This window comes from Cinclus cinclus, chromosome 10, assembly GCF_963662255.1.
Source record: "Cinclus cinclus chromosome 10, bCinCin1.1, whole genome shotgun sequence".
Taxonomy (NCBI): Eukaryota; Metazoa; Chordata; class Aves; order Passeriformes; family Cinclidae; genus Cinclus; species Cinclus cinclus.
The window spans coordinates 20,137,684-20,159,598 of NC_085055.1; the positions used below are offsets into that span (position 1 = coordinate 20,137,684).

General features: G+C 44.1%; 1 protein-coding gene across 1 annotated transcript in view; it reads left to right on the forward strand.

Moving 5' to 3' along the window:
* VPS8 (VPS8 subunit of CORVET complex) overlaps nucleotides 1-21,915 on the forward strand; it is a 66,119-nt gene that overhangs the window by 12,443 nt on the left and 31,761 nt on the right. The window contains exons 9-32 of the mRNA XM_062499055.1: nucleotides 1,217-1,303; nucleotides 2,308-2,375; nucleotides 2,971-3,124; nucleotides 3,227-3,286; nucleotides 4,104-4,211; nucleotides 4,998-5,078; nucleotides 5,595-5,765; nucleotides 6,448-6,522; nucleotides 7,007-7,042; nucleotides 7,422-7,512; nucleotides 8,587-8,633; nucleotides 9,487-9,576; nucleotides 9,979-10,025; nucleotides 10,516-10,738; nucleotides 11,470-11,559; nucleotides 12,684-12,735; nucleotides 12,992-13,034; nucleotides 13,745-13,817; nucleotides 15,635-15,754; nucleotides 16,317-16,388; nucleotides 18,839-18,958; nucleotides 20,039-20,095; nucleotides 20,466-20,548; nucleotides 21,822-21,906. Coding sequence (XP_062355039.1) covers nucleotides 1,217-1,303; nucleotides 2,308-2,375; nucleotides 2,971-3,124; nucleotides 3,227-3,286; nucleotides 4,104-4,211; nucleotides 4,998-5,078; nucleotides 5,595-5,765; nucleotides 6,448-6,522; nucleotides 7,007-7,042; nucleotides 7,422-7,512; nucleotides 8,587-8,633; nucleotides 9,487-9,576; nucleotides 9,979-10,025; nucleotides 10,516-10,738; nucleotides 11,470-11,559; nucleotides 12,684-12,735; nucleotides 12,992-13,034; nucleotides 13,745-13,817; nucleotides 15,635-15,754; nucleotides 16,317-16,388; nucleotides 18,839-18,958; nucleotides 20,039-20,095; nucleotides 20,466-20,548; nucleotides 21,822-21,906 — 2,133 coding nt within the window. The remainder of the gene's footprint in view (nucleotides 1-1,216; nucleotides 1,304-2,307; nucleotides 2,376-2,970; nucleotides 3,125-3,226; nucleotides 3,287-4,103; nucleotides 4,212-4,997; nucleotides 5,079-5,594; nucleotides 5,766-6,447; nucleotides 6,523-7,006; nucleotides 7,043-7,421; nucleotides 7,513-8,586; nucleotides 8,634-9,486; nucleotides 9,577-9,978; nucleotides 10,026-10,515; nucleotides 10,739-11,469; nucleotides 11,560-12,683; nucleotides 12,736-12,991; nucleotides 13,035-13,744; nucleotides 13,818-15,634; nucleotides 15,755-16,316; nucleotides 16,389-18,838; nucleotides 18,959-20,038; nucleotides 20,096-20,465; nucleotides 20,549-21,821; nucleotides 21,907-21,915) is intronic.

The following is a 21,915-nucleotide window of genomic DNA, read 5'->3' on the forward strand; positions in this document are numbered from 1 at the left end:
CTGGGACAAGCAGTTTAGTCTTTCTAGGTCACTCTCTGAAGTCTGTGCATGGAAATTAAAGCTCTTTTTTCTGTGGTGATGGCTTGAAATTCTTGAAACTCATATGTAACCCCAAAATTCATTTTTGCTAATACCTTACTTGTGTGATAGAAGTAGCATAGCTTTTGAATATAGAAAAAAAGAGTTGAGTCTCTTGTAGTTCTGTGCCCTTCTCAGAACCAAAAGAGAGAAGGCAATTCCTGAACAGAAGTAACGAGACTAAACCAAAAGGGGTGGTTATTATCTCGGTAACATTTAGAGGACTACAAACAAGGCTACTTTTTCTTTTTGCATTCATTTCCTTTTGTTCCTTTGGCTTTCACCTTCATAGTAGATAAAACACATACCTGTGCCTGCGGTAGGACTAAATGACAGCCTGCTGCAGGACATGTGGAAACACTTAATCCATGTAGGATAGCAGCCAGTATTAAATGATACTCGGATAAAATATTTTGGAATAACAGCTCTGAAACATTTAGTCTAGAAGCATTAATAGGTGACTTATAGGATCACATAAAATACTGTTTCCCTTGGAAAAGTTTTATTTAGATTGTAATCTCACCTCTTCTGGGCAGTTATGCAGTGAGTAGTAAATACTCTTCAGTTATGCAGTGAGCAGTTTGGGACTTCCTGCTTCTTAGCTGAGAAATCACTTGAATTTAAGTATTAATTTAATATACAATACAAGGTCTGTCTTTCTACCTGCCTTTTCACACTAAGCAAGCTCAGGAGGAGAGGAGGGACAAAGTTTATGGTAACCATGCAGATAGTTGAGTTTTGTTCAGGAGTGTTAGCAGAGATTTTTTCACCTGTTAACTGGTTCTGTGAGAGAGAAATGCATTGGACTTGTTGGGTGGTAACAAAGTTATGTTACACTCTTTAATGTTCTTATCAGCAGATAGCTGTGAGCTGAGGGAGATTGGGCAGATGGGGAGGGCTGGCCAAAAGGACATGATTGAGAGTTGAGATAACATATGGCATCAACTCTAAGCAGACAAGTGAACTTCTTGGAGAAAAAAGACAGCAATACATTTCAGGTCTCTTTTTTTCAAGATGACGCCCCTACTAACCCAGGGTGATAATGGCAGTATAGGAATTTGTTGCTGTACTGTAATGCATGAGGTGATGGAGAGAACCCCTTGACAGTGAATGTGTACTGAGCACAATCTGCTTCCAGATCACCATGTGGGATCTGGCCAGTGGGAAGCTGCTGCGATCAATAACAGATGCCCACCCTCCAGGAACAGCCATTTTGCACATCAAGGTAATAAACATTAAATATACTGCTTTTATCCCAGTTTTGTTCAGTCAGATGTGGTGACTTTCTTTGTGCAGTACTTCTCGATTTTAGATAAGAGCAGCTATCTATGTTAGTGATATCCAGAGATGAGAAAAATGAGCAGAAATTCTATTTTAAAATGAGGCTGAGTATACTGACATAATAGTTTTGGCTGTGAGTTGTACTGTAACAAACAACAGTTGTTTTCTGTTATAAGTTCTGTCTCCGATGCCAAGATGTATGAAGAATTAGTTGTTAGAACACATTTCTCTAAAACTTGTAGTGTTTTGACCTGAATACATGACTTGCCAGCATTCAACTTAAAAGTATCTGAACTGTGGAATGCAGCTTCTGTAAGCAGTTTTTCAAATAGCTCGTTGGAAATGTTTTGGGTTGAAAGAGAAATAATCTCTGGCTTCTTGTTCAGCATAGTGTTATTGTCGTACACAGAAAATCATATCTGAGTCTGTGTCTGGCTTTGTTTTACATGGTTTCAGATATTTGTGGGCTTACAGATTCTGGATTGCAAACACCTCCAGAAGTGTCCCCAGCTGAGACTGTGGTCCTTCATTGTCTGAATTATTTGGTATCATTAGAAGTTCTGGATGTTTCTGGTTTGGGTCTGTCTGTAACTGCAGCCCACCCACCAGCTCTGGCCCCAGCCCATGGGCTTGAGGCTGAGAGTCCTAGAGGCAGCTCAGGTTTTGGTGTGCTGTAGTTCTGAACTGCAGCATAAAGTACTGGGGCTCTGGTCCCAAAATTTGGCAGCAGGGCTTGCTAGAGAAATGAAGGTGAAACACAAACCTTGCTTTTTGTGCACATCATAAAACCCCGCAGTAATTGTCTCAACTCGATAAGTTAAAGATGTCTTTCTGTAGGTGCACTGCTTATACTCTGTGTGTTGTTAGTACTGCCATAGCATGTATTTTTATAATCTGTTTGTTTGTAATTTATTTCTTAGGGCCATTTTAATCTCCTTTTCTGTTCAGTTTACAGATGATCCAACACTTGCAATTTGTAATGACAGCGGAGGCTCCGTGTTTGAACTGTCATTTAAGTAAGACAGTGACTCTACTCAGAGAAAGTACAAGAAACCAATTCTGGGCCATTGTTTCTAAAACCTAGGGAGAAAAAAACTCATTGAAGCCAATGAAGCTACTGCCTGAATGCTGAAGGTGTAATTTAGGGCAGCAGTGTAATTTCTTAGCTGAAGCAAGATGCTGTGTGGCAGTGGAATAGCAAAAGTGTAACCTTAGTTGTTGAGGTGTCACTGTATTGTCCAGAATTTGGCAGTCCCTGTGGGCTCTTGGGAGCTGTCACAAAAGTGCTGCCTCTCCTTTTTCCTTGGCTCATTAGTGAGAGCTGTCCTGCAGTAGCTGCTCATTTTAATCTTGGCCTCTTCAAGAGGAGGAAGGACAAGGAGGAAGGACTGACAGTCAATCTGCTCAAGTCCAGCAATTTCCCAATCCTTATTGTCAGATAAGTTCTTAAGGAATTTTTATCTGTATCTGAGCAGCTGTATGAGATTGCCTCCAGTGACATGTCAGAAGTGATCCCTGGAGGTGTGCAAGGGACTTTTTAGAAGGAGTGTTTATGAAGGATCACTCCTGAGATTGTTGGGCTGCCACCAAGCTGATCTCTGCTCTTTGCAGGAGGGTTATGGGAGTGAGGACGTGCGAGTCTCGGTGTCTCTTCAGTGGCTCCAAGGGGGAAGTTTGCTGTATTGAGCCATTACATGCAAAGGTTGATTTGAGAGATCATCCTCTCACCCAGTATTCACTGCTGGCCATGGCCTCCCTCACTAAGGTAACTTGCTGCTTGCAGGAGGCTTGATGTGGGAGATCACAAAGGAGAAGTTGTGTGTTGTATACTCAGACATTTTATTTTACCTTCTTGCTTTCCTTGAAGATCCTGGTTATTGGCCTGAAACCATCTCTGAAAGTGTGGATGACCTTTCCCTATGGCCGTGTGAGTAATAAAGCCAAACAGGTGCTTTTTGGGTTATGGCTACAAACATTTTCTTGGATGGAAAGAGATGAAATCAGGAACAGGTGTTTGGTACCACTGCCTTGCACAGCACTGTGGAATTGCAGTGGTAATCCGTGGGTCTGATGTGTGGTGATTGTGGCAGAGAGGAGGTGAGAAGGCTGCTCCAGCTGTACCTCTGTGAAGATGCTGATTTTCTCAAATAAGCAGGAGGGAGTCCCTCAGCTTCTTGTCTTTCCTGCTGCAGTCTGGATGCACCCACAGATGGGATGTTGACCTGGTTATGGCTACAATCACTCTGGACTGGAACCACTGCTTTATATATATTTATTTATATTTATAACAGACCCCTTAATTATAGGGACAGGAACCAAGAGGAATTTGAACAATAAAGTCTTCTAAACTCTTGATTATTCACTTTCACTGGTCAATGGCATAATTCCTCTTGGAAAAGCAGCTGGGGGCATTTGTGGGATAGGTTATGTTAGGAGAAAGGAGACAAGGGGGATATCAAGCTGTAGCTGGTTGTAGTCTTTGTATCCACGTGGGATTGGATCTACCCTGAACAGCTCAGACACCAGTGGTGTTCTGTCTGGGTGTCTGCTTTGCCAAGGGCGCACACTGCTCCCAAATGTGTGGCTGGACCAAAGAGCACAAACTGCTGCCAGGAATTTGCTTTGCAGCCCCTGTTTGTACCATACACAGTCAAAAAGTGAGAAGCAGCTGGTGAGCCGTGTGTCCTGGAGCTGAGGGTCTGCTTGGTGTGCCTTAACCACTGGCTGTGCTTTTTGTGTGACAGATGGACCCTTCGAGTGTCCCCCTGCTGGCGTGGCACTTTGTGGCTGTGCAGAACTCAGTGAACCCCATGCTTGCCTTCTGTCGAGGAGACGTCGTGTACTTTCTTCTGGTGAGCCTGGGCTGTTCTGTGCTGCTTTCAGGTGGTCACATCTCATCCACACATTCAAGGACTGAGCCTCTATCTCAGTGACAGTGCAATAGCTGAGCGTGTTGGGAACAGTTACAGCTTCCCACTGGCTTGGGAAAACCAGCTTGCTGGTCACTGTTGCAGTGGGGCCTTTGCCTGGAGACATGAGATTTATATGTTCCAGAAGTATTGCTTTGCAGTGTTTCTACTGGAGGTGTGTGTGGATTATTTTCAGGGAGAGCACGTGAATTTGAGACACTATCTTAGTTTTTGTTTTAAAACGTCAATCTGAAAAAAAAAGGTATAAATAAAACCTAAAAAAAAAAACCTTTCAGTCCTGTTGGTGTAACTTGAGGGCATGGTGCTCATCCTCTTTAGATCTGCAGTAATTATGCTGCAGATATGGTTGTTTGGAGACAATTTCATGTTGATTTCACTATGAGAGCAATACCGACCTAGGCTTCTGAAAATCTGGCAGTTTGGCTTTGGAGTGCTAAGTTTGTTCCCTAACTCTGCTATCGTGTTGGATCTTAAGCTTTGTTAAAGCACCCAGATGTGTTGTCTGGATTGGATCCTCTTTCTCCTCTCTCATCTCCTGGTAAAACTGGGAGGGAAAGAAAAGGGTGCATGTTTAAACTTGTCTTGCTGAGATGCTTGTCTGGGGGAACTTAAGATTCCTGGAATTGTTGAGGTGCCCTGTGGGAGCTGAGAGGCTGAACTGAAGGAAGTCTTTGAGTCTGAGCCAGCCTTGTCCAATTTCTCTTTTAGGTCAAGAGGGATGATAGTGGTGCAATACATGTCACAAAGCAGAGGCAGCTTCATCTGCACTATGATCTCATCAACTTTACTGTAAGTCTCAGTACTACAGAATGGTTAATTTTCTTTTTGCACTGGTTTTCTTGTAAATGTATCTCAGTAGCCCCTAGTTCTATGCTCTTGGCTAGGTTTATCTGGTGATAAATAACTGAAAATGCCCTTATACTTGGGGCTCTGTGGAAAACCAGCACAGTGTGGTAACCACCTGTGAACAGGTGATGTAGTTGTCTTGGCTTTGACACCTCTGGATAGAAAGTGTGCTGGAGCATAAACAGTGTGCCAAGAGGATAAGCTTTCTGGTGGATTGCCATTTGTCTACAGCTCTTTTCTGTGAAGATTCAATGTAATTTCTCTTCAGACGGACCCTCCTTATTTCTGCCTTTGAAGTTATGCGTGTGTGTGTGTAGTTTGAAGTGGCTGTGTATAGTAGCAAAGCTAGTGCCTCTCCCGGAATTCCCAGTATGGATATTCAGGGATATGGCCAGAGCCAGTTTCCTTGGCTCTAATGGAGAGTGCATTGCTGAAGTGTGGAATTTGGTGCTTTTGCAGTGGATCAACTCGCGGACAGCAGTGCTGCTGGACAGTGTGGAGAAGCTGCATGTCATAGACCGTCAGACTCAGGAGGAGCTGGAGACCATCGAGATCTCAGAGGTTCAGCTGGTCTACAACAGCAGCCACTTCAAGTCTCTGGCCACGGGGGGCAATGTCAGCGAGGCCTTGGTAGGTGCTGGTTGTCTGTTCGTGTTTGCTGCTGTGTTTAACGTAGGCCCTAAGTGGAAGCCTGGAGGGAAAAAGCCTTTTGGGAGCATCTCAGAAGTCAGACATGGTGGTGATGTGGGCAGCTAACAGACAGCTCATGTTTTTTTTGTGCACTGAAGGTTGTAGGAACTGCTTGTCCTTTACCAAGCTTTGGACTACTCTCTAGGGTAAAAGATGATGTGTTTTATTCTTTAAGAGGATTTTTTACTTAGTACACCCCAGGCTGGAGCTCTGGTTACTGTCAGTCAAACTGCTGTTGTAGCTAGTCTCACTTCAGCAGTTGTCTTCCCATCTGTGTGCCCTACACATTTGCTCTTGAGGAAGGTATGTGAAGAAGCAGGTGGCAAGGAAAGGGCCCCCTTAATCTTTTGGCATCTGAGGGTAGAGACAGAGCCCTACTTTATCATGGCTTTGGGAAGCCAGAGCTCAGCAGCACTTGCAGCAGAGTTCACAAGCATGAGAGTGTGGCAGCAGAAGTCCTTGAATTACCACTGCCCAGCAAGCTGTGGTGTTCTTTCCAGCCTCAATTTGATTTCTGCATTATAAAGGATCTTGGAAGTATATTTATGTTGCTTAGAAAATTTAAAAGAAACAAAATGCAGTTTTACTTGAATGTGATTTTTTTTTTTTTTTTTCCCTGTAGGCACTGGTTGGAGAGAAAGCTTGTTACCAGTCCATCAGCAGCTGTGGTGGTCAGGTCTTTTACCTTGGAACTAAGGTAAGTGGGGTGAGTTTTTCAATAAAAATACAGGACATTCACTATTGATGATAGCTCTTCTAGAAAAGGGTAGTTTGGGAGGGATGTTTCTGTGGAGATGTGTATTGGGAAAAGGTTCTTTGTGCACTTATGTTGTGGGGTGAAGGAAATGTGAAATAATTTGGTTTTAGCCCAGGGTATGGGCTGAGTAAGACATTGTCATAGTTTGACATTATCCTGATTCATTCTGCTCCAGGGTAAACTTAGCCTTACTTTACTGATATCTCCTCTGTCCCAAGCTGCTCTGTCTCTGTTATAAATGTGCTAGGGAATAAACAGAAGAAAATAAGACAGCAGCTAAAATTGGGCTCCAATTTATACTGCTTGAGGGTTGCTTTATTTAGTCATCTGTGCTGGCGTGCTGTAGTAGGTCTGTGGGGTACTACAGGCTGAATGAGCAACTGCCAGTAAATAACTTTTAGTTTCTTTTTTTTTTCTTTCCTAGTCTGTTCATGTCATGACACTGAGAAGCTGGAGAGAGGTATGTTGAAAAGAAGACTACAGCTTAGGCTTGAATTTCTTAAATCTAGCTCAAAGGAGGGAGAGAGCATTTGGGAAGCATTTTCTGGGCACTGTGTTCAGGATTCCTGATTGCTGCACAGAGCCATTGCTGTGGATACACTGATTTTCATGGGGACTCTGGGACTTCTGCTTGCATAAATTTCCAGGGTGAATGGAGACCCTGTTCTCCCAGACAAGGCATCATACCTTGCTCTGTGTCAGCGGTGTGGTGAGAGCTTCTGAGGTGTCTTGTTGCCTTGCTGTCAGGAACTATCACCACTACTGGGAAATGATGGTCCTGAAGGGGAGGTAATCATCTTTTCTATAGTTCTGAGGTTCAGTATTCCTTGTTATTTTAGAGAGTTGACCACCTTCTGAAACAAGAACGTCTCACAGATGCCCTGGCTCTTGCTTGGTCCTTTTATGAAGGTAAAGCGAAGGCTGTTGTAGGTAAGTTTGGGCTTGATTGCTTTTAATTGAAACCTCTAGGGATGGTTTTAAATATTTGCATATACAGGAATCACTTTTTTAGAGGAAGAAAATGGAATTGAATTGAAGCAGAGAAAATAGGATGTGTTGCTTTGAGTTTGTCAGGAGCAACCTTTATATGGAGTAGTTTGATTTTTTTGGATCTCTCTTTAACCATAGTCCCTTTAGCAACTTGTTGATTTCAAATGAAAGTCAGGCTTGATCTGTGTGTGACTCCATTCTGTTGTCACTTTGCTATGAAGGAGGTGGATCCAGATGTTGAATAGCCAACCTGCTAAAATATTCCTGAAGGCCATGTGTGACCTGTAGGTATCGTTGTGTGATTCTCTGTCAGATCTGCCAAGCAGGTGCTTTGATCCAGTCCTTTCCCCTGGGTGTACAAGGAACTGAAAGAATCACACTGGCTTTTGGCACCATGTTTCCTATGAAGGAGGTTGCTTGAGAAGTATGTAATTGTGCCAGAAACTGCCACTTGTGTGGTCAGATTTGTACTGGACACATGGATTTTACAGCAAATAACTTCTAATGGCTTTGACAGATGAGGTGCAAGTTCCCAGGACAGGATCTTGCTGTGAAATTGCTGGAATATGAAGATGTGTTTGGTTTTAGTGCACGGATGTAGCACAGTAAAGCAGACAGTAATGCTTTGAATCATGAGAAACTGTCTTTTTGAGTTGGCATTGATATTTTCCCCTTTTAGTGCACTTTATTAAGCTTCTTTGCATCAGGACCTCCTCCAGCAATTACCCTCATGTACAGTCTTTGACAGTTCTCCATTAGTTGTTCTCTGTGTTAAACGGCGCTTGGAACTGTTTGTGCCATTCCTGTGCTGGAGCAGTCTTTAAGTGAGGAGAACAAAGCTTTTGGAAGAAGAGGGGGCTAAAAGTAGAGCACAAAATTGTGTACTTGCATATCATGACCTGTACATTTCAAAGGTAGTCGTGTTGGCATCTGAACTGTAGGGTTTTTTTATTTCTACTAGTAGCTTAGATGAGAAAAGCTTTGTTTTTCACCCTACTCCCTCATTCTTTCCAGGCTTGACTGGGGACACGAGCAAGAGGAAAGCAGTCATTGCTGACAGAGTGAGTCCCTGAGCTCTTCCCAGCTGGATTTTTCTGTGTGCTGGTGTGATGCTGTATTCCTGAAAAGATTGACTTCTGTCCTCTATGAGTTAATCCAACTAACTCTAGAACATGTGCATGTTCCTCTCTTGCTAAAATTGGGAGCAGAATTTTAGAAAAAACTCGGAAATACCATCTGGGTAGAGGTGGAGATAAAATCTGTGGCATTAGCAATCCAAAAGGAGACATTAACATCTGGTCTCCTCACAGTGAAAAGAAACCTTTTGTGTAGGTAACTCTGGAGTTACCTACATGTGTCCATCAGTATGTGACTTGCTGACTCTCAGGTTGGAAACTGTACTCTGTGTTAATGTGGGCATGGGATAAACTCTTCAACTGATCCAGTTCAGTTGTTACAGGAACTTGCTTCTGGGAGGGATATGTTTAAAGTACACACTTGTTGCAATAATTATTTAGCTGTACTCTGTTCTTATTATTATATTTACAGGTAGCTATGTTTTGCTGTATAGTATACTTTAACTTAAGCTTTGGTTAAAGGCATAGCCTGGATGAGTTTGTGCTTCAGGATGTGTTCACCAGCCTGAAAACTGGTTGTTGGGCTGGCTACCCAGCTTTCTGGTCAGTTAAAGTTAGTGTAGACCTTCAGTATCCCTCTGGGCACTTCTGGGCCACTGTCACACCTCTATCTCTTGGCAGCCTCTTCCCTCTGCTCCTTCCTGCCCACAGCACTTCATACCCAAAATGGGACATCAGAGTTTACAGTGCTGCAAACCCCCAAGCCAGTATGAAATGTGCTACCAAGCAAGGCCTCAGTATAGGATTTGAATGAGTACTCTTATTTATTGTAATTCAGATGGTTGAAATCCTTCTCCATTACACTGATCGGACTCTGAAGAAATGTCCTGACCAAGGAAAAATCCAGGTGATGGAGCAGCACTTTCAGGTACGGTGCTTCAGAGGACTCTTGTAGACATCTTTTGGCTTTTTAAATTAACTTTGTTTTGCTGCAAACATTACTTGTCTATTTTTGAAAAAAACTTGATGTGGTTCAGCTCAATTCTCACCTGTTGTGTGCACTCACAAAATCAGGACTTGGGTTTAGTGGGTGGCAGAGCAGAACCTGTGTGTTCTCTTTGTTCTGCATGAGTGTCAGCAGAGCTTTTTTCCATATGCATCAGCATATGGAAAACCTGTAACTGTGCCAGCTACTAGCTGAGTCAGTTACTTCATTGTTTCTGCTCTGTGTGGGCCAGGCTGCATTTCATGCTTTGCAGGATGTGCTGCTTGGCAGGATTTTTGCCAGTCAGTCCCCACAACTTTGTTTGTTTTTGTGTTTGTTCCCCAGGATGTGGTGCCTGTCATCGTGGATTACTGTCTGCTGCTGCAGCGCATGTAAGTCTGGGCTTGCAGGCCTGTCCCCAGGGCAGACCCCAGCACCCCAGGTAGCCCCCAGTGCTGTTTCCTGTGACACCACGTGGTGTAGAGGAATTGCACTGCATCATTCCACAGCATGTCACATCACAGCTTAGAGGAATGCCTAAAAAACAGTACCGAAGTCAGGAACTCAGTACTCACACAAAATCACCTCTTGAATTTGCATTGATATGTTGAGGAAGAAAAGTTGTTTCAAACCAAGAACCTGCCTTGATAGATTTTCTTGTCATCCTCATTGCTTCCCTTCTAACACCACTTTTTTTGCTGTGACATCCATAGCTGATTTATGCTGTGTGACTTGCTCTGGTACAGGAGCTGAATGGGGCATTCAGTTCCTGAGCCTGGGAAGTACAGAGGAAATGGAGTTTAATTTGGAGCCCTTGGAAAGTAGATAAGCAAGGAGATTTTAATAAAATTATTTGATAACTAAACTCTTCCTTCCTCCTAGGGATCTATTATTTAACCAGATATATATCAAGATGAGTGAGAACTCTGTAGCCAAAGGCATCTTTCTGGAGTGCTTGGAGCCATATATCTTGAGTGATAAGCTGATGGGAATCACAGCTCAAGTGATGAAAGACTTGCTGCTTCACTTCCAAGACAGGAACAGGTTGGAAAACTTGGAAGCCTGCATTGTGCATATGGATATCACCAGTTTAGACATACAGCAGGTGAGTGGTTGTGTTGCACACTGGGTTGAGCTCCTCTGATTAAATTAGCAGTTACAGCATCTTGTGCTTCTAAGCATAGCATGGCATGTGAGGTTTCCCTGGGGTCAAATTCACTGAGTTGGGAGCTGTACAGTGTGGCTGTATTTTGCTCCCCCACTTTTTGTCCTGGCATAGGTTAATGAATCAGCAGCTGAACATGTTGGAAAATCCTTCAGGAGTATCCCCAGTCACTCTTTGCCATTTTGAGTACCTTACCTGATATCAAAGGCTATAGGAGCACAGAAAGCTGGAGTTGTTTTTGAGCTTTTGCACAGCAGTTAGTGAAGCAGGGAGGGATTCCTGCTCAGCAGTCCTGTTTTCTGATGGCATGGCTTTCCACTTCAAGGGTGAAGCTGCTTGGAAACTTGATGTTAGGATTCTCTAACAGTGAATTCAGTCAAACTACTGCAAGCAAGGTTTTTGAAGAGCTGGATCTTTACATTTTTTTCTTTAACCTCATATGAATGTTAGAATCTAGACTAGACAGATTTCATACTTGCTGCATGAGCAAGAAGTTGGACACTCCTCTGGGGGATTTGGGGTTTTCACAGAGACTGGTTCTCAAAGTGGAAATTCTCATTCTGCTTTAAGTTGTACTCTTGGGTGATGGAAGTGCGAGAACAGGGCCTGAGGAGTGAGAACTGTGAGCTAGGAGCAGCTGTGTAGCTGCCCTGTGCTTTGCTACCTTGCAGGTGGTTCTCCTGTGCTGGGAAAACTGCCTGTACGATGCCATGATCTACGTCTACAACAGCGGGATGAACGACTTCATCAGTCCCATGGAGGTAGGAGAGGTGCAGGAGCCCCTGCAGGAAGGGTTCAGCACACATGAGAAACAGCATTTCAAACCCAAAGCCTTATTTTATTCTCTATATTCTGCATTCTTGCTCATTTCCATTTCAAGGGGGAAATCATGTGTGATATGTGCAGTTTATTTGACTGGATGCAGTAGAGGAGAGAAGTGATTTGTAACTACTGTACTTTAGAACACCAAATTCCCTGCTGAGGCAGAAATCCTCTGCAGAGTTAGGGCAGGAAATATAGTCATGTTAATAAAACAAAAAGGAAAAGCAGCAGAAGATAACAACATGATTATTTAAGGAGACTGCATGTAGACAATTCATACAAAAGGCCAGAAACAGCCCTTGCTCGAGGCAGGCCTTGTTCTGAGCACTTGGAAGAGATTTCCCAGCAGGAAGCACAGGAGTCACTGTAAGGCTCTCTGAAGGCCCTGTTGATTCTGCTGGCTTTTCTGGAGATGTGTCAATGGCTGTATAACCCCATTGTGTTTCACCATGGAAGCACTGCTAGTGTTTTCTCAGTAGTGCTGAAGTAACGAGCTGGGACCATTGCAATGGGAAAATCTTCACCTGCCTAAGTTTTAGTAGCTGTAATCTTATTTGATTTTTCAAAGGAAGGAGGCTCTTTAGGTGGTTGTAGTTTTAAGGTCTTCTGAAAACTGAGCAATAGCTGAATGAGTACAAATAACTTTGCTTTCTAGAGGCAAGTGTTTAGGTAAGTTCTCATTCTACATGCCCAAGCTAGGCTCTGGTGACTCTGCTGAGTGGGTGGAAGGTTTGTTTAGTGACAGGATATACAGGAACAGGATTGGGGCTGGTGGGTTATGCTCTGACTGACCTCTGAAATTGCTGTACATTGTTTGCTCTTCTTTAGTGTGGCATGTGCTCAGGGTTAGAGCTGATGGAATGAAAGCTGTTTTTTCATAAAATCAGCTGTAAAAAGCATCTTTTGCCATGTCTTGGAGTCCTTTGTGCCTTTTAATTAGAGGACATGGTGATAAAGAGTTTCTGTGGGAAGACACCCCACTGATCTCTGCTTTGAAACCACACAGTTTTTTTGCTTTGAGCTTTCCCAGCTGCTTGAGCACTGCCTTTTTTTCTTGTTACAGAAGCTGTTCAAAGTCATCGCTCCTCCACTGAGTGCTGGAAAGTCTCTCACAGGTACAGAATGCTTTCCCTTTTAAGGCTTCTAGTTTTGACACTTGGTATTTTGAATATCCCTAGTCACTTCCAACAAAGACATGCAAAAAGGCAATACATATCAAATATAAGGGTCTTGGAGAAAAGAAGAGTGTTCTAGTACTATTTACTGTGTGTAAAGCTGCTCAACTTTGTATGAAACTCTGTGTGGGGGAGAAGAACTGCATCTATCTCTTGCCTTGTGAAGAAAGGGTGACAAATCATTTTTGTTTTGTAGATGAGCAGGTGGTGATGGGCAACAAGCTGCTTGTGTATATAAGGTAAGGTCCTTCAGAAAGTGTGTGGTCTTGCCTATTGGTGGCACCAGATTTTAAACTTGCTCTAATTGCAGAACCTTATTGGGAGCTTCAGGTTCTGAGAGATTATGTAAAATAGCAGTGGGTGCTCACTACAGCTCACTTAAATTTATAATCCCTTCCTGTTGCACATGGTGTGCATGAATAGAAGGGATCAAGTTGGAGGCTTAGAGCCCAAGTTACTGCTGATGTACAGTTCTAATGTCACTATCTGGTTTTGTTGTGAGACACAGAGCTCCTTGACCTAGGGCTCTATAGCCTCATGTTTTGTAGCAGGCCATGTTCTGCCCTGCCTTTTGGGATAGCTGTTCCCTGTCATTTGCAGGAGCTTGCACAGAAGGGATTCATTAATGAGTTCCTCTTTCTGGAGTCCCTGCGAGATTGTGAAATTAGCTTCTGCATTACTCCAGCTTCCTAAAATAGAAAATACTGTGAGAGATACTCAGTTTTCCCATTACTTTCCTGCTGTGGAATGACTGCCAATTCATGCAGTGTGTTGGCTCAGTGTGTATTAACAGCAGTGCTGCCTGGGATGCTTCTTGCTTTCATGATTTACAAAATAAATTGGTTTGCCTTGTGTTAAGAGCATCCTGAAAAATAAGTCATAAAATGAACAATTCTCAATCTCTTTAGTGTCAGGTATATTAAAATGCCATTCCCCTCTTTTTCTGCAGTTGCTGCTTGGCAGGCCGTGCATATCCATTGGGTGATATTCCTGAAGATCTGGTACCTTTGGTGAAAAATCAGGTGAGAGACCTCTCAGAAGGCGACTTTCCCATATGAGGTTTTTAGGAAAAGCTGCATATGTCTTATTTCATGGGTTTCCAAGGGAAAACTGTTAGTAGATAACTGTATCTTTGTGATATGAGCTGTAATTACAAAATGAGTTTTTAACACATGAAATCAAACAGTTGTTGCAGTCTGAGTATTTAAATGTAATATTTTTCTTCCAATTGTAAATTGGGATGTGGGAACACAGAGTTCTCAGTGATTGGGGTTTTTGCCTTATTCTTTACCACAGAGCTACCAGAAATGTGTAGCTGTTTCTTCTTTGTAAACTTAAGGTGTCGAACATGGGAGGGTCTTCACTCTTTTCAGATGGATGTGTCATGGGATTGACACTGGGGGAAATGTCTCTAAGTTGCTCTTGGTTGTAGATTTCTTGAAGGCTTTTGACTCCTTTGGGCTAATCTGACAATTTCTGGAAAGAGAGGATGTTCCTGATAATCACTTTTTGTGATCACAAAACTTCTTCCTGAGTTTCTGGCTGATTTTACAGCAAATATTTTTGTTGTGGTTTTAGTTTTGCTTCAGTTTCAGAATTCCAGTGAGAGGAAGTGCTTTTTCCTTTGCACTTTCTCTTTGCAGTACAATGGAACAGCTGTTTTTTGTTTGTGGTTCTTCTGTGTTTGGATTTTGTTTCCTAGTCCAGAACTTGCAGCTCTATGTATGTGGTAGCTCTGGGTTCCTGCAGCCTGTTTTCTCAGTGGCTGTGCAAACCAGTCCACTCCACTTTGCTGGGCCAAGCACTGGCTGTTGCCCTGTCCCCTGCTCAGGCTCTGAGGGGAAGCAGGAGCCCAGTCAGCAGCAGCAGCCCTGGGAAGAGCCTTCAGCCTCTCCTTTCTGTGGTTCCTGGTGGTGTTCCTGAGAGCTGGGCTTAAGTAACACCTTTTTGTGTAATGGGTTTGATTTGTTTTCTTAAGCATTCCTAGCTGCCAGACTGGGATTGAGGAGGCCAGGAGGGAAGGTGTGGATCTGAAAGGCAAGCTGCTAATTCCTGCTGGATTCACTACCACTGTGCTGACAGAAAATTACTCAGAGCAGGAGTAAATGAGGAAACATGACACTTTTAGAGAGTGCCTGGGAGAGCACATGGGCTGTCAATTGTCCATGGGATCCCAGTGTGTACCCAACACATATTCCCGAGTGCTGCTCCAGACTGGAGCCACCTGCTTCCTTCCTGCTGGCAGCCAGCTCTGCTGTGAGCCTGGGTGAGACACCTTCAGCTGGCCCTGCCCTCTAGGTTCTCTGGGACAGTCTTGACAGCTCTGTCAGGGACTCAGTAAAGGGAGTTTATTTTCAAAGATACCTTCAAATACCATGAACTGCCAAGTCAGTGGAAGAGAGAGAGTTAAAAAGCACCTCAGCCAGTCTTTGCGGTGCCCAAAGCTTTGTGCCTCACGGTGAGGGTGCAGATTGACTGGCTCTTCCCTAGTGAACTGCTGACAAGGAGAGGAGCTGTACCCTGGATAAGGAGTTGCACAGCTTCCCAGAAAAGCTGCCAGAAAGGGGAGGGAGTTTTCTAATTTCACATGCTTCTGCAAGTATAAATAACCCTTTATTTCTGTTTGATCTTAAATTTTGATTGATCTTAAATTGCTTGGTGAGTCTAAGGAGGGGCTGGCAAGCCACAGAAAACACTCAAATAAGAACTGATGGACTCCTAAGGGGCTTTAAAGCTTAAGTGCAAAGCAGATAACAGTGCTGCTTTCCCATGCACTTGTGCTCCCAGTTATCTGAAATCCATAGGAAATCTGCTGTCTTTGCTTGCCTTGTCCTTGCAGGTGTTTGAGTTTCTGATCCGGCTGCACTCAGCAGAGGGATCCGTGGATGAGGAGGTGTATCCCTATGTTCGGACCCTGCTGCACTTCGACACACGGGAATTCCTCAATGTGCTGGCTCTGGTAAGAGACCCCTGGTTTCTGAGAGGAAAATGCAGTGCCAGTTCTCCCGTCATCAGTGAGGTTCCTGTCAATAAATCCATGCTTTAGCTAAACCAGGAGCTCCTGGCTTGGAGCTGGAACAGTTCTGGTGCTTGTTCTATAAGATATCAGAGGGAATCACTGTAGTCCTTTGTGGCCTTAAATGCAAAGTGATGGATGTGACATTACACAGCGAAAACTCTGACAACAGAGGCTGTCTTTAAAACAGAGGTAAAACAAGAATAATGTATTTGTAAAGAGTGTTCTAGTATGTATCTCCATCTCCTGCATGGAAATCTGTCTTTCTTACTTTGCAGATTTCTAGAATTTCCTAAGTCTATTTGGACCTGTTACTTTTACCTGAATGTGTGAAAACATTTTGGTAGTTATAAAAGAGCAAATTATATCTTGGAACCTGCTGTTTAGGGATATGCAGAGAAAGGACTTAGGACAGCATTGTCCTCTTAGTAATGTGGCTGCTGCTTTGTGTTTGCTGTTATTCCAAGGGATTCTGCTCAAGGTGTCTGTGTTTTGCCTCTTGCAGACTTTTGAAGACTTTAAGAATGATAAGCAAGCTGTGGAATATCAACAGAGAATTGTGGACATTCTTCTGAAAGTGAGTGTGACTAAAAGTGAACTGTATTTGTATCTGACTGTATGCAATGCTCTGCAGTGCAGCCTGTGATCTGGAGGATCCAGTCCTGCCCTGGAAGGTGCTGGGCAGGAGCATGGATTCACCTCAGCCAAAGCTGTCAGCTGGATATTCAGGAGTGATGATTCATGCACTTTAAATGTTCTGACAGAGGGGTCTCCTTGCCTGTGATTACACCTGGGTGGTAATTTGTCAAATTTCTCATCTCTGCACCGTTAAGATTATTTTGATCTGCTTCTCATTGAATCTACTCCCTGATTCCTTCCAAGCGGGCACAAAGGTCCCAGGTATCCTGTGCTTGGCAGGGTGCCACTGCTTTTCTGCTGAATCTGTGCCTGTAAATGCTATGTTTGGGCTGCAGCATTTCCAGGATGATAGGCCTATCTTTAGTTTAGAAGAGAAGAGGAATGTCAGTTATCAGCCTGGTGCTCTGGAAATCACTTGTCATCCCCAGCCCCTGTTTCCAACAATGGATGTTCCCATTGAAAGCTCTAGCTGCCAAGCACTGTTTGCTTTCCCCTCCAAGCTGTCACCATTAATCATGAGTGACTCCACTTGGAAGCTGTTTATATATAAACATACCATAAGTAGCATTTCCCTGTCCCAGTCATCACTGATAGATGAGACAAGGGCACGGTGAGTGACTTGGGTGGCAGTGCTGCTGCAGTGGGCTGAGACAGTGCCACTGTGAGGGGTTTTGTGAGCCTGCCCAAGCAGGAAGTGCCTCTGAGGGGTATTTTAGCCCTGTGCTGGTTCAGCCCCTCTGGTTTGTGTCCTGAGCTGCTGTTAGCAGGAGGTGGCACACTGCAGCCATGTTCCAGAGCTGCTGGGAATGTGTTCCTGTTGTGGCTCCAACAGCAGGAGGGCAGCTTGAGAAGGGCTGCAGCATTGCATCTTCAGGCAAACAATGTGGTGTTATGAAAACTGTCAGTCCTGTGGTCTGAAATCTGCTGTCCTTTTGGATAAAAGTTAAAAACTCTTGAAACTTCCCATTTAAATTTGTCACTAGCAGTAAAGAAAACACCTAGGAAATAGGTGTGCTTTTGAAGTAGTTTGGTGAATGTAGACATTCTGCTAATGCTGATCAGAACTTTGCCAAATGTATAATCTGTGTGACTGGCCTGCAGTCTGGGAAGTTGTTCTATTCCAGGGGTGCAGTATGTTCACCTTCACATAGACTGACAAGGACCCAGTTTGTGTAAAACAAAGCTAAAATTAATAAAACACTCCAGGTATTTCAGTGAATGATTTTTAAATAGTGTCAGGTAATGCTGCTCTGACTAGGATCCTGTAAAAAATAACCTTTTTAGACAGAAAATGCAAACTGAAAAAGAAAGAATGATTACATTACCTGGTGTCTCAAGCAGAGCTCTGCTTGATTCTTTAATGTGTCTGGTCTGCCTCCCTCACTTGTGTCACAAAACTATTAGCATCCTGTGGGGGTCTGGACCTCTGGGTCACTTGAAGAAATTAATTGACTTCCCCCAGCTCTGACTGAGTATGGTTATAAACTGTGAGCTGCTCCATGGTGAGGCTTTGCTACAGCAGTTCTTAGATCTTAGCTGACAGTGTTGCCCAGGTGATGGTATTCCTCCCATCCCAGCTTAAACACACTGCTTTTACAAGGTTCTCTCCAAACAGGGACATTTCACTTTCACTTAGGGTTTAGGATTTTTTTTGAAGCAGGAGACACCAAATCAGGACACATCAGGCTCATGCTTTATACACCAGACAGGTGAAAAGCACTTCTTGGGTTTCCAATCCCTTTTGTAGTGACTCTTAAATACTCCTTTTTTCTGTAATTTCAAGTCAGCACAGCCACAAGTTTCTCTGAAAATAGCTAGGCTAATGCTAATATAATGTGAGAAAAGCTTTTCTCCAAACCTGCAGTCATTTCTTAGCTATTAGAATAGTTCTTTGCATGCCACAGTTGAAGTGGTGAGTGCTGGGGCTTGAAATGAGGTGTTTGGAGTTGTTTTCTCCTGTAATAATTATACTTTAGCAATGTGACAATTTTTCCCTGCTCAGAATCTGTTCCATGTCCCATGATCATCACAGGCTACAGAGGCAGAGATAAATGTAGGTTTGGAGCATCTTCACACCTGAAAATCAGGGACATGCAAGAATTCTTCCCTTGAGTTTATGGCAGAGAGGTGGAGCCTCTTCAGCTTTGGGACTGAAGTGCTCTAGGAAGGACACATCCACTGCCTGTGTCTTCAGGTGACACAGCTGAATGCTGGGGAAGTGGACTTGTGTTTGACCTTCAGGGTGGACTAACACCAGGAGGTGTCTGGAGTAGGAGGAGACATATGGCTCACAGGGATTTCTTGTTGTCCCAGTTACTTTCCCAAAGGCAGCTGCAGAATCAATCCCTTGTGGGTTTATTTTTCCCTTTTCTCTCCAACATTTCTCAGGTCATGGTGGAGAATTCTGACTTCACCCCATCACAGGTTGGCTGTCTCTTTACCTTCCTTGCCCGGCAGCTTGCCAAGCCCAACAACACTTTGTTTGTCAACAGGACACTGTTTGACCAGGCAAGTATTCCTGAATGTGTGTGACATTCCAAGCAGGATGCACCACTGCAGAAAGCAGGGCCAGTGCTGTATACTGGAGCAGGTCGGGAGGTACTGGTGCATTATAACCAGGTGGCATTTTGCTGGGCCACTGCTGTGGTTTCCCAGGAGCAGAGTAGGACAGACCATGGAAGCACAGTACGCTATGTTTCAGCTTGGCTGGAACTGTGGGACAAACAGCATCACATCCTAGGAAGTGTTCAAGGCCAGGCTAGATGAAGCTCTGAGCAATCTGTCTAGTGGAAGGTGTCCCTGCCTGTGGCAGAGGGGGTGGAACTGGATGGCCTTTCAAGTCCCTTCCAACCCAAGCCAGTCAGGGATAAGGGGTGTCAACTGAAATTACATTAGTGAGCTTATAGAGCACATAAATGTAGTTGGTAATCTTTAGTTCAGGTGGCCTCTACCTTCTCTGCTGTTTGAAAAAGGTATTTGCACCAATGCATGCCCAAAGCTTGCGTGAGTTAGCTTTGTATCCCACCTTAAGTCCCAGAAATTCCTGAGACTGAGGAGGAGGCTTCACTGGCTACAGCAGTTGTGCTGCGATGATAATAGGGATGTGTAAGTACTAATAAAAATGAATTAGAATCTATATGTGCTTGGTGCTACTTTAAGACTGAAGAACTCTTTGGAGGCTAAACAGATTTGGATTAAACACTTTCATTCCACATATTAAATTTTATGAACTACATAATTTCCTGTTTTTCTGATGAGATGGCACAGTCCGGGGAAGAAGGGTCAGTGTAGTGATGCCAGCTGTTTGATGTGTAATCTGAAGCAGAAACATGGGGTTCCCTGAGTTCTATATTCCCTGGGTTCCCTAAAGTTTGGTTTTAGATACTGTGTTTCCCTCTCAGGAGTCTTTCAGCAGTTCTCTGCTATTCCTGTATTCCCAGTTTGGTTCCAGGACCAGGTGCATTCAGATGGCCCTACTGTGGGGTGGTTTTGCTGTTGCCACAGCTGATGCTCAGTGTGTGCTGGTCAGTTTGTGCTTCCACTGTGCCAGCCAGGCCTGGCTCACACCACCCTCTACCCCTGGCACAGGTGCTGGAGTTCCTGTGCAGCCCGGATGATGACTCCCGGCATTCCGAGAGACAGCAGGTAAGAGCTTCCAGGGAACGCTCCTTGGAGCACCAGGTAAGGCCAGGCTGTGGAGCAGAATTTGGCTTTGGGAGTGAGTATGGGCTTTGGGTCACATGCCAAAAAATGGGCATGGGAATATTGGGCAGTGTTGGGCACAGCAAGAGGGAAGGGTCCCACCTCAGCATTGCCTTCAGGAGGAAGAACAGAGGCAGGAAAGTTCTCGTAAGCTCATGACCTTCCTTGTTAAAGGACAATCAGTTAACAAATCAGTAAAGTTAGCTCTGTGTTCTTACCACATTTAATGGAGCAGGAGTAGTGTACTTGTAATGGCACTGGCTGTTCAGCTGCTGTTGCTGCCCTGTAAATAACTGGTGTTCAATCTCTGCAGGTCCTTTTAGAGCTGCTCCAGGCGGGAGGGATCGTGCAGTTTGAAGAGAGCCGCCTTATCCAAATGGCAGAGAAAGCTGAGTTGTGAGTTGCTGGACACAATATATAAAAAACTGCCTTTAAATCTGTTCCACAGCTCTTTTTTTTGGTCCACTTTCCTTGTTTCTTCTTTGCAACTGTGTTTGGAGTTATTTTCCCTGTGCATTCACATTATGCTTAATTTAAGGTGCTCACATTTAGTACCTGACTTTCTTCCTTGGGTGTTCTCAGAGAAAGCATTCTTAAGTAAAGGAGGGGTAGAGCTGTGGAAACCCTTCAGGAGAAATCCTGTGGGACTTGATGGGTTTGCCATTCCGTATCCTGGAGCCCAGGCTGTGTTCAGAGGTACAGTTGAATATTGGAATGCTCTACCCCTGGCAGATGGAGATGCCTGGTTGGGGTGAGACCCACAGGTGGATTTAAAAGCGTCAGGGGGTCTGGAGCCACCCCCATGGTACTCGTTTTAGAATTGAGTGGGAGAGAAAAAAACAGCGTCTGGAAAGGCTGAAAATTTCCAGCATCTCCTTGAGATGCTTTATGATTCCAGAAAGAGTCTGTCAAGCCAGAGCAGAGCCAGCCAGGGAAGGCATCTTCATCCAGGCCATGAGTTGGGGTGTTACATGAATGAATCCAGCATGCTACAAAGGACCAGAGGGAGAGCAGTGGGGGGTGCACTGTGCCTGTTCTCATGTGTGTCCTAAAAGGAGTAACTCAATCAAATTTTTCAGATTCAATAAACACATTTTTTCCTCCTTGCTTCAGAGAATTTTACAGCCAGGGCCCCCAGCTCAGCCACTTCCATAAGAGCTGAAAAAGCTGTAGTGTAATATTATCAGACCCTTCATTTGGTTTGACACAGTTACATCTGATTTTATGTGAAGTCTCAAAACATTGAAGATGTTTGTTAAAATGTGAAGGTAGGAAGCTCTGTCATAACGCATTGTTGAGTCACGTTCAGTGAATTTCTTCAAGTTAGTGTAGTGGACTGACGTAGCTTAGAGCAGAGTGTTGTGGAAACAAGGAAGATCATCTCTGACAGCAGAACCTGTGAGACCTGATTCAATTAAGAATTGTCCTCTGTTCCTTGCCTCTCCCCTTAGTAACTCCACTTTTCTCCATTCTGTGTGATAATTTCTCAGAAGAGGGAGGTTAATGGGCAGGTTGGCCTGAGGCTGGTATAAATGGCCCTCCAGCACACTGAAACCACCCAGCCTGTGTGCTGAAAACCCCAATTTAAGACACTTCCAAATGGTGCCTGCCTGTTGTGCTGGCTCAGCTGAGTGTTTTTCCTGACATGGGAAGTTTCCCTTCCTTTCAGCTATCAGATTTGTGAGTTCATGTATGAACGGCAACTTCGCTATGACAAAATCATCGGCTGCTACCTACGGGATCCCCTGAGGAAGGTGAGTAAC